The sequence below is a fragment of the Elephantulus edwardii genome, unplaced genomic scaffold (genome assembly GCF_000299155.1).
Source record: "Elephantulus edwardii isolate Elephantulus edwardi_28Jun2011 unplaced genomic scaffold, EleEdw1.0 scaffold00034, whole genome shotgun sequence".
In the NCBI taxonomy this organism is placed as follows: Eukaryota; Metazoa; Chordata; class Mammalia; order Macroscelidea; family Macroscelididae; genus Elephantulus; species Elephantulus edwardii.
The window spans coordinates 19,027,389-19,038,164 of NW_006399784.1; the positions used below are offsets into that span (position 1 = coordinate 19,027,389).

General features: G+C 41.6%; 1 protein-coding gene across 1 annotated transcript in view; it reads left to right on the forward strand.

The window, feature by feature from the left end:
- TMEM154 (transmembrane protein 154) overlaps window positions 1-10,217 on the forward strand; it is a 57,265-nt gene extending 47,048 nt beyond the window's left edge. The window contains exons 4-8 of the mRNA XM_006884500.1: window positions 64-91; window positions 1,260-1,345; window positions 4,000-4,057; window positions 8,640-8,778; window positions 10,107-10,217. Coding sequence (XP_006884562.1) covers window positions 64-91; window positions 1,260-1,345; window positions 4,000-4,057; window positions 8,640-8,778; window positions 10,107-10,217 — 422 coding nt within the window. The remainder of the gene's footprint in view (window positions 1-63; window positions 92-1,259; window positions 1,346-3,999; window positions 4,058-8,639; window positions 8,779-10,106) is intronic.
- Window positions 10,218-10,776: the final 559 nt, after the last annotated feature.

Genomic DNA, 10,776 nt, shown 5'->3' on the forward strand with positions numbered 1-10,776 from the left:
AAGAAAAAAAATGCTTACAGACAAACATATCTAATTTAACCTTCCTGTGTTATTCTCTTTTAGGTGATCTGGGAAGTGAAAACTTGAAAGTGTAAGTCTTCCCTCACTGTTTCCAGTCCAGTTCAGTAGGTGACTCGAACAGATAAGGAGACACAGAGATTAGAGACCCTTGCCCAGGGAGTGTTCCTCTGCCCCTCCCGCCCTCAGGGCGCCCCCTAGCAGCTGGACGGAGACAGTGCATGTTCCCCAGACCTTAGTCATGAGCTTGGAGCAGTGGAGGGTCTGGGCCTAATTCATTTCATCATCCTCAGTTCAGTCTTCTTCTGACTGAGACCAGGTCCAAATGCACAGTAATGTAATACCCGGGCCCTGAGTGTATTTCAAGGTCATCTGTTCTTTTATTCTGATTAAAAATTGTATCACCTTGGAACTACCATCCAGGTATTAGGGCAGAAGGATCCTAGGAAGATGCATAAAATTCATACCATCGCTGGAGGGAGTGGGTAGAAGAGAGGGAAGTGAAAGAAGGGGCAGCTGGGTTGAAGGAGGAGGGGAAGGAGGGGAGATTCCACCCAGAAAAGTGACCTGGGTAATGCCCCGCCCCATCCCCTTCCTTTGTGTGGCGTGTGAACATTTTCTCACTTCCTCTCAAAAGGGTAACTAAAAGTGGATCCCCCACGCCCACCTCCAGCCTTACATACCTTATCACTCTCTGGTCACCTAATTCCACTTTTAGAAGATCCACAGAAGCCCTAACAAGAAGATGATGGGTTTCTGAGGTCTAAGGCTGTATTTCTCCATTGGGAGACGCCTGAGCCTTGGAAATGGGTGGTGTGTGGTAACCTGTTGACAGTGGCCTCTAGGCCCTGGCCATTGATCAGAACACTGAGAAAAGGGAAGTGAAATTTGGCAAGGTTAAATGTGGCAACTTCCGGAGCCACAAGGTGGAAGCCTCTGTGCCTTTACAAAGGGGACGTGGCAAGTTCCCTGGTTTCCTCTACAGTCCAGGCTGGGCTTGAGTGCCTTCTACTTTGGATCAGTGATAGGTTTATGGGTTTTTTGTTTGTTTGTTTGTTTTCATTTTAGATATTGTTTCTGTTAGAACTGATAGTCAAGGGCAGGACAAGACCCACAAGGCTACCTTGGAGCTCAGGGTACTTAGTCAAATGCATTCTCCACTACCTAGGAGGTTCACCCCCAAATGAAATTTGACACACTACACATTTTTTTTTTTCATGCTTTCCATTCTCTGTCTCTAGCCCTATTTTTGAGGAGGACACACCCTCTGTTATGGAAATAGAAATGGAAGAGCTTGACAAATGGATGAACAGCATGAATAGGAATGGTATGTGGTAACTTGATGGGGTTTTGGGTTTTAAAAGAAATATTTTCTTGCGGTTTAGGTGACTATTGACAAAACAAATTCATTTTCCATTCAGCAGTATATACTCAGATTGTTCCATGACATTAGTTGTGATCCCTACAATGTCTCATTCTTCCTATTTGATGGTTTTGGTTTTTGTTGGGAGTCCCCCCACACACACACTTTCTCTCCAGTAATAGAAGGCTACAACACATTTAGAAATATCTCAGCCAAGTGCTGAAGCACAGCAGAGACCAAAAGCATGACATTAGATCCCTGGAGTGTGCAGATAATAAACTTGGATCTCACTGTTCTTAAACAGCCAATTTAATTAGTGTATCGATTATTTCCACTTGGGTGGTTTGGCTTTTTTTTTTTCTGTCAAGGTTTGATATGGTCTTTTTCAAGCAGAAACATTTTAGTTATTTCTTTTTTCAAACAGAATAATATCTGAGACTAGATTGTCTGGGGAAAGGGAACATCTGGCATACCCTTATAGATTGATAGAACGTATTGGTAAGTGCTGTCAAATCTATTCTGACCCAGATTGACCCTGTGTACAATGGAAGGAAATACAACCCATTCGTCCATCATCCTCACAATGGTTGTTCTGGTGAGCCCACTCTTACAGCCACTGTAACAATTCATTTTTCTGAGGGTTTTCCCTTTTACAATGACCCTTTACCTTTCTAGTATGATATCCTTCTCTATCATTAAAATGACAAAGGCTTGTGATTATAATCCATATGTGGATATGCAAATATATACAGATCTGTGCTATCTGATATAATAGATACTAACCATAGCCACTGCTTAAATTTTAACTAACTGAAACTAAAAATTCAATAACTCCGTCACTTTTGTCACATTAGCATAGTCATCCTTAGGCTGGAGAGTTTTGTACTGGACAGCACAGGTGGTGTTTCCATCACTGCAGCAGGGCCTATTGGCCACAGGTATAATATAGATGGTAGGATAAGTATACAATATAACTCAATCCAATTGATACCTGGCAGTAACTGTAGCATATGTCCCTTGTTTTTCATTAAGACAACATTTGAACTTAAACTATGCTGACAATTGGTTCTTTTTTTCTATTCCTTTATGAAATAGTCACAATTTAAAAAAAATTTGTATTGTGATTTGAGTGAAAGGGCTCACTGGTGCACTGTTTGCCCTGTAACGTTGGTTGCAGTCCCCACAACACACCAGCACTCCTCCCCCTTACTCCCTGGGGTTCTCATCTCCATTCATTCATCTACCCTTCCACTTTCTGCCCAAGACAAAATATTATAATTGCCAAGGTTATATTAATAAAAGCACAGTTTATATTTTCCCTTCATTTGTATTTCTAACAATTACATGAAATAAACAAATCTGGAATCTATCCATTCTAAGAATCTACCATAGCTTTTTCCAGTCATTTGAATTCATTGGTATTAGGAACTTATCAAGATTCCTTTCCCAAAACAACAGAACCACTCAGCTAATTTGTACAATTTCTAATAGTTTTTCATAATCCAATACTGAAGAGGGAACGGCTCTGAGAAGTATTTTAGAACAGTGGGTCATTGGGATAGTTTTTAAAAAGAATTTCATTTTTATGTCATACACACATATAATCCAATTTGAGAAAGAAGAAAAAGAAATCCATTGTTGAAAAACAATTTCTCAATCTTTTTATGTAATTGATTTTATGCCTGAGATAATTTCAATAGGAAACCATGATCCTATTAAGATCACTGAAACCAGTAAAACCTCTGGGTGGTACAATTGTAAGTGTTCAACTTCCAGTTGAAAAGTTTGCAGTTCAAAACCACCCTGACTCACCTCAGCAGACCATTTAACGTGAAAATCCTGTGACACTGCTCACTGCAGATAAGTACAAGTAAGGTTAGCCTTCCCTAGCTTGCTGGGAACCCCAGGCCTGTCAGCGATGTTCATTTAGAAAGAAGCTTTGACCCTGTAGATGGTACTGTTGATTTGGGAGAGATAGATACCAGCCATGCTTAGAAGCACAATCTTTGATGTGTTTTTGTTGTGCGCTGTAGAGTCAGAACTGACTCTCAGCTGACCCTCGGGCAGCAGATTTTCAGAGGCAGTTAATCACTCAAGAGGAGATTACCCATCCTTCCCCAGTGGAGAACCACGTGCCTTTAGGATTGCAGCACAGCTTCTTGCCACTAGGCCACCAGAACTCTATGATGTGTGTCTCTGTGTGTGTGTATATATATAAGAAATTGTTCATGATAAATTAGTTAATAAACACAAATAGGCCTGTTCTCATCTTGCTTGTTGGGTAAACCGGCACTGCTCGGGCATGTTATCCTGCGACATGCAGATTCTAGCTTTTTGAGCAGTGGTGTGGTCACACAGAGATGAATCACCAAGCAGTGATGAATGGCTCAGCCTCCCCCTGAGACAGAGGTCCGTTGAAGCCTCGTATCTGTGCTATTAATGCTTTTTCCATTTCAACCCCCCTATTCATCATTAATCTCTAACCTCTAGAACTCCCTGGTGAGCCCATTTCCACACAAGTGGCATGTCCCCATCCCAAGCAGTGTTCTGTTGTGCAGATTCTGTGGGCAGCAACAGGAATTTCTGGGACTCATGAGTTTGCTTTTATCCTCTCCTAGGTGACCATGAATGTTTACCTACACTAAAGGAAGAAAAAGAATCAAACCACAATGCAAGGTATTTCTGATGTCTGTCATAGGTGATATGCTTTTGGGGGCAGTGGGCTGGGTTTTATGTGATCCTTTTCTTTGAGCCTCGTGTGGCAGTGGTTTATATGTTGTGTTGCTAATGAAAATATCAGCAGTTCAAATTCACCTGCACTTCCAGTCTGCTCCAGTTGAAATGTACAAACTTTGGTCAGAAACTCCACAGAGGGTCACCAAGAGTCAAATCTCAATGGCAGTGAGTCTGGGTTTTTCCTTTGGTGTGGAAAAAGGAAAAGTGAATCATGGGAAAGACCGGCTACCAAGAAGATATCTTCCTGGTCCTTTATCTTCAGACGTAAATAGATGCTGACATTTTCTTGCTCTTCTAAAGAGATACCGTTGAGCCTCTGTTTTAGTCCTAACATTTCCTGATGATAACAAGCTGTAGATCTGTTCACCTGGGGAAATAGATGTTTGGCAGGAAAAACAGATGGAGGTGACAGCCTCAGAGGGGATGACTAGAAGAAGCTTGAATAGAATAAAAAGCAAAACCAAGACACGCCTGGATTGGGTTCTTTTGAGACAAATTAAGACTCAAAATAAAAAATCCCTTCTACCACTAGGTGGCTCTGCTTGATTGAAAATTTTAGTCTGTTGGGCTCTAGAGTTGCTTAAACTCAAAAGGACTGTGGTCAAATAAGTTCCAGCTCTAGGAGTTTGCCCATCTTTCTCCAGTGGAGCAGCTGGTAGATTCAAAGCATGTACCATTGCAATGGCAGCACAGTTCCTTACCACTAAGCCACCAGAGCTCCTTGAGTTGATTAGCAATCCACAATATTTTAAGTTCTATTATTTGGGAGGGGGGAATATGCAATGTATTTGATCAATGGATTGTTTGCTCCCGTAGAGGAGACTAGCAGGAAATAGTAATGATAACCCACCAAGTGGAGTGCTTTCTCCTCAGGGAAGGTCTTTAACCTTGGAAGCACCAAGTTGTTGATAGGAGAAACCCAGGGATGAAACAGAGCCTATGATTGAGATAGTATCCTGTCAGAATAAATAAAACAAAGGTTCAAAACAAGCAAATAAATCAACCAAAAGACAAAACCAGTTGCTTCTGAGTTAATCTCCATTTTTGGTAACCCCTCATGGGTCAGAGAAGAAACCCTTCTTGAGGGTTTCAATGGCCATGTTCTTTTGAAAGCAAATATCGGACCTGTTTTCTGAAGTGCTTTGGGAAAATTTGAACTACCAATCTTTCAGTTAATAGCTGAGCCCTTAACCATTTGTACCATTCAGGAACTCCACTGGATAAACTTTCAGAGCAGGGTAAGTTCTCCTTGGAGTTAACCGCACATCCTGTGCTAAGCACCTCTTCAGCCAGCAGATGTTCCCAGAGGGACCACTGTGGATGGGCTGTCCCTGAGGCAGGATTATTGCAGAAGACTGATTGTTGGACACAGTTTGGGGCAGCCTAAGAATTTCTCTTGCGGATCTTATTTCTGCAACTTTCAGCTAGATCCTACCTAAAAAAATCACCATCCTTCATCTATTCCTATGTCACACTCCCCAATATCACTCAAACAAACCTCAACTCTCCAACAGAAATCTATACTTCATTGGGATTTTATATCAATGTAAAATTTACATGTTAAGATTATTTTCCCATTTAAATGAGAGTCCAGATACTATCAGGCAGGTGAAACAAAAGAAAATGCCAAGACAAACATTACAAGGAACATCTCAATAGGGCATTTCCTCCTTGCTTCTTTTATTTTACCTAAAAACAGAGACACTGTATATCCAAGGTGGGGCTCAGTTCACCACCAAAACTCCATAAAAATCTTAACTTCTCTATCTCTTATTCAAAACAAACAAACAAACAAATAAACAAACAAAACCCATAAATCTGCCATTGATTCCAATTCATAGTAAAGATATAAGACTGAGTGAACTCACCATAGGATTGTAGATCTTTATGGAAACACTCTTCTTCTTTTTTCCCTTGAAGCAGCTAGTGAATTCAAACTGTCTTTTGGTAATCAGCCCAATGCTTTAACCGTTCTATTTCTGATGGGCACCCTCATATGATGTGAAATGACCATGTGTTTTGTTTTGTTTTACACACATGCCTCCTTCTCTATGAAATGACTGGCCCCATAGAAGTTTAAAGTTACAGAGTTAGATGGTAGTGAACACTTCTTTAAAATTAGAATTGTTGAGGATACAGAAGGCTGGTCACCAAATAAGTTCTAGGTCATTTCTGCCAATGATGGGGGTGGGGAAAAGCCTTAACCTATTTGGAGAGTTACTAACTACTAATATTTTCAAAGGGAAGATCCAACTTCCTCTGTTGGTCTGGGACAATGAGCTTTCATTCCCAACTCAATCCCTTGACTCTTATCTCGTCCCCTTTTTATGAAACCAGCTCCATCACTGAGGTTAAGACTCAAACCTTTGGTCACAAGCACGTTCTAATTATTTCAAAGGATATTGTGATATTCCAAAGCAGAGTTCATTTTTCTTCAGCAATCCCAAGAAAGAGGTACGTCACTTAGGACAAAGCTTGATACTAAGTAAATGCTCCAGGGAATATCTGTTATTAATAAAACTGATATACAGAAAACCTTTAGGATAGTGGAAGTCTCAGGCACATCTATATTGGCATATGGGACTTCTCTTTGCTTCTGATTTCCCTGTTGATTTCTTTTTTTTGGCACGGACTGCCAAAAGACAAAGTGGACTTGGAGAAAGCACAGACAACATCCTTAGAAGCAAAGGTGGTGAAGCTCATCTCACGTACTTCGGGCATGTTGTCAGGAGGACCCTTGGACAAGGACGTCCTGCTGGGGGAAGCAGAGGGTCAGCAACAGAGAGGAAGACCTTCGCCAATGGGCGAAGTCCCGTTGGAGACTGTGAGGATGGTGCGGAAGGGCAAGCTTCCAATCTGTTGTTCATAGGAGGGTCACTCTGAGTCGTAGTGGACCCACTGGTGTCGCAGGCGTGGCAGGTCCCCTGGACGCCACTGGAAGAGGGGAGCGGTGGGGTACTGAGGAATTTCTATTTAACTGCGGCAGTTTGCCTGGCCAGCTCTGAGAGATCATTCAACAAGTTAAAACTAATATTTTCGCTTTTGAGAGCCCTTTCCTGACTTCGGGGCTTTCGTCTGCTGCTTTTCTCTCCCACCCCTTCCTTTCTCACCTGGTTCACACCCCACTGTCCCTCAGCTTCTGCGTCTTTACAGCCCTGTCCCAGGTGTTTGTGGCCCAGCTATCCCAGCCCAGGCACCCATTCTACCCACCCACACGTCAGATACCTTTAGTCCCTAAGAAGTTTCTAGATGTTAGGGGCTATTTTCTCCTAATGCAGCCTTCAACAATATTGGAGGAGGAAACTGCCCAAGGCAAAGTAAGGATCCAAGTAATGAAGGATTTTTAAATCCTTGAGAGTTGGATTTTTTTTTTTTAAAAACATAGTCGCTCCTCTAAGACAAAGAATAATTTGGCCCCCTAAAGCACAGTTTTGGGTGCTGGTTAACTGTCTAAGGTGAACAACGATGCTAAAGCATTAGGATGGGTGTCAGGTGTTCAGCTAGGGGCCATATTTCAGTGCTGTTCTCCATAGATTGGCTCTATAGCGAAGCAGGAAGTTGATCTCCCAGGACTGATCCTGAGACTTCCTGCTCCTCTCCACTTCCTGTATAAGCCTGCTACTGCAGGTGACTTCAGAGCAGTCCTCTTAAAAGCCTGCTATGGTTTTTTTGTTTTTGTTTTTTTTAAAGAGTAGTGTCACATTATAGATAAGATCATCTTTCTTTTTCTGTCATGATTTAATTTCTAGTTCTTTCTCCTATTTATTACCTTGATTACATTGATAAGTTTTCTTAGAATATCTGCTTCAGGGCTGAAATAAAATTTGGGTTGCTGTCTCTCCCTCCTACCTTGTGGCTCAGACAGATACAGGAAGAAGAAAGAACACAGGTAAATTAGATCTAGAATAGAAGACTAGCTTTAAGTCCTGACTTGGATACTTCTTACTTCTTTGTCCTATGTTGTTGTTGGTGTTAGGTGTCATTGAGTTTCATATGACCTATGGTGACCCTTTGAATAACAGATCTGAACCCTGTCCTATCCTGCGCCATCCTTACACTTGCTGACACACTAGAGCCCATTGTGACAGTCATCATGTTAATCCATCAGGTTAAGGGTCTCCCTCTCCTCCTCCAGTCTTCTGCCTTTCTGAACATCATGCCCCTTTCCAAACAATAGCATCTCCTAGTAACATGCCTGGAGTGTGTGAGGCAAACCTTTATTGTCATTGCCTCCAAGGAGCACAAGGAGGACTTCTACTACAAAGTAACTTTAACTCTCTGAGCTTCATCTGACAAAATGGAAATAATAGTCCTCATCATTGAATTCTATGGGAGGTAAGAAAAGAATCTTATAAGTTTTACAGCACCATGAAAATGAAATGAATTCTTCTTCATGTTTCAGAGATCATTCTTCTCCTCTGTCTTACTTCTGTGAGTCATCCTTCCTTTTGCAAATGCAGTGCACAGGTGAATTTGACGTTTCAGAAAATGTATAACCATCACTGAAAATTGATCCTACCAGAAAGCGTACTTCCGCGTCCTCCTACTCAATGACCGCTTCTGGAGTTCGTTCACAGAGTTTAGAGCTCCTTACTACCAGAAAGACACCCCCCAACATGGACTATTATACACAGAGTCCCCAGGCTTCTAGGAAAAAGGAGGTACCCGCTCACCAGGCTCTACTTAATACACCACTTTGCATCACTTTTCACATTCTCTTGCTGTTATTGTTAAGAGACTGTTGAGTCAGTTCTGACAAATAGTGACCTCCTACATACAACAGCAGAACAAAACTCACACTAGTCCTGGGCCACCCTGACAATCACCGATCTGCACCTATTGTAAAAGGCACTGTGCCTACCCATCTCGTTGTGAGTTTGCCGTTTTTTTTCTCTCTGACTCTCTGCTCTAACCAAGCATGATGTCCTTCTCAAGGAATTGGTTCCTCCTCATACTCTGTCCAAAGTATGTCAGATGAGATCTTGCTGTCCTCCCTTTTAAGGAGTTCTCCCTCCAAGACAGATTTGTTCATTGTTCTGGAAGTTCATGATACATTCAACATTCTTTGTCTGCATCTCTATTCAAAGGCATTAATTCTCATTTTGTTGTCCTCATTCAGCAACCATGCAGTTTTAACATGCATTTGGGGAGATTGAAAATACCACGGCTTGACTCAGGCACAACTTAGTCCTCCAAGACACGTCTGATTTTTAACCCTTTAAAGAGATTCATAGCAGTACATTTCCTCAGTGTAGCTTGTCATCTGATTTCCTGACTGCTGCTTCCCTGGACAATGATTGTGGATGCAAGTAAGATGAAAACCACAGCAACTTTCCTCTTTTCTTCATTTATCTGGATATTGGTCCAGTTGTGAGGATTTTTGTTTTCTTTATGTTGCAGTGAATTCCCTGAAGAATGTAGTCTTTGATCTTCATGTGTTTATCGGTGTGTGAGCTCAGATCTTTCAAAGCTTTACCCTTGTATCTCTCCTATTGGCTCTAGCCCATGTTCATGACTTGCCTTCACTCTTGTTGAATGAGCCTTTCCCCTCCCCCTTTTTCTTTTCTTTTTTTTTTATTTTGTCTGGAGCTGCAGCGTCTAGAATTAAGCACAGGGTTTCAGAATAGTCTCAAGATGTACACAGTTTTATGTACCACATTAATGCTGTGTGCAGTGATGAACAGGGGTAATGCTGTGCCTTTCATCTTTCCTGAAACACAGGAAGAAGAAGCAGCAACAAAGGAGTTAGGAGAAGGGTAAACTTCCTATGTTAGTAATCCTCCTCGCATGAGAATCTTTTTAATGATTCATACCTGCTCAGTGCCAAGCATTGTACGAGGTACTAGGAACAGTGTTGGTGATGTGCCTGGGGTGGAGAGACAACAGTGGGAGTGGTCTGCTTTGCAGTTGAGGAGTAACTATAGACATTGTTAAGCGTTTTTAACATGCTGTGACAGGTTCTTTTCGTTGGTTTTGCTATTGTTTTTAGGTTCTGGATACACAATGCTCCCTTATTATCTACTTCCTCCTCAACCCTCCTTTCAAAATACCATTAGAAAGTGATAAGAAAGAGATAGATCCCTGTATCAAGGAGCTGTGAGCCTCTTCCTTCTTCCTGCTTGCAGCCTTTATACTTAAATCAGTTCTGAGAGCTTGATGTTTCCATCTCTGCAAGGCAAGGTGAATAAGAACAGAAAAGGGACTACTGGTATTAACCAAGTGTTGGTCTTATTTCCCTTTTTGCCTCATGGTCACAGTGATGATTTTTCTACTGACAAATAGCATTGGGAATAAGCGAGGGAAAAATTAGCTATGGTTCTATCCAGGTGATAGATTTTGAAGGTACAGTAATGACAACAATATTCTCTCTCCATAACCTATGCAATGTCTATGCTGAGCAAATTATCTGAGAAACTGGACTCTGTGAAGAAAATGAGGCAACAGAATCAGAGGGAGACTCATCAATAACCTGCCTTTTGCAGCTGACACAACCTTGCTTGCTGAATGAAAGGAGGAGGACTTGAAGTCCTTGTTTCAGAAGATCAAAGAATATAGTCTTCAATATGGATTGTGTCTAAATGCCAAGAAAGCAAAGATTCTTACCACTGGACTGATAGGCAGCATCACAGTAGAGAGCTAAAAGATTGAAACTGTCAACA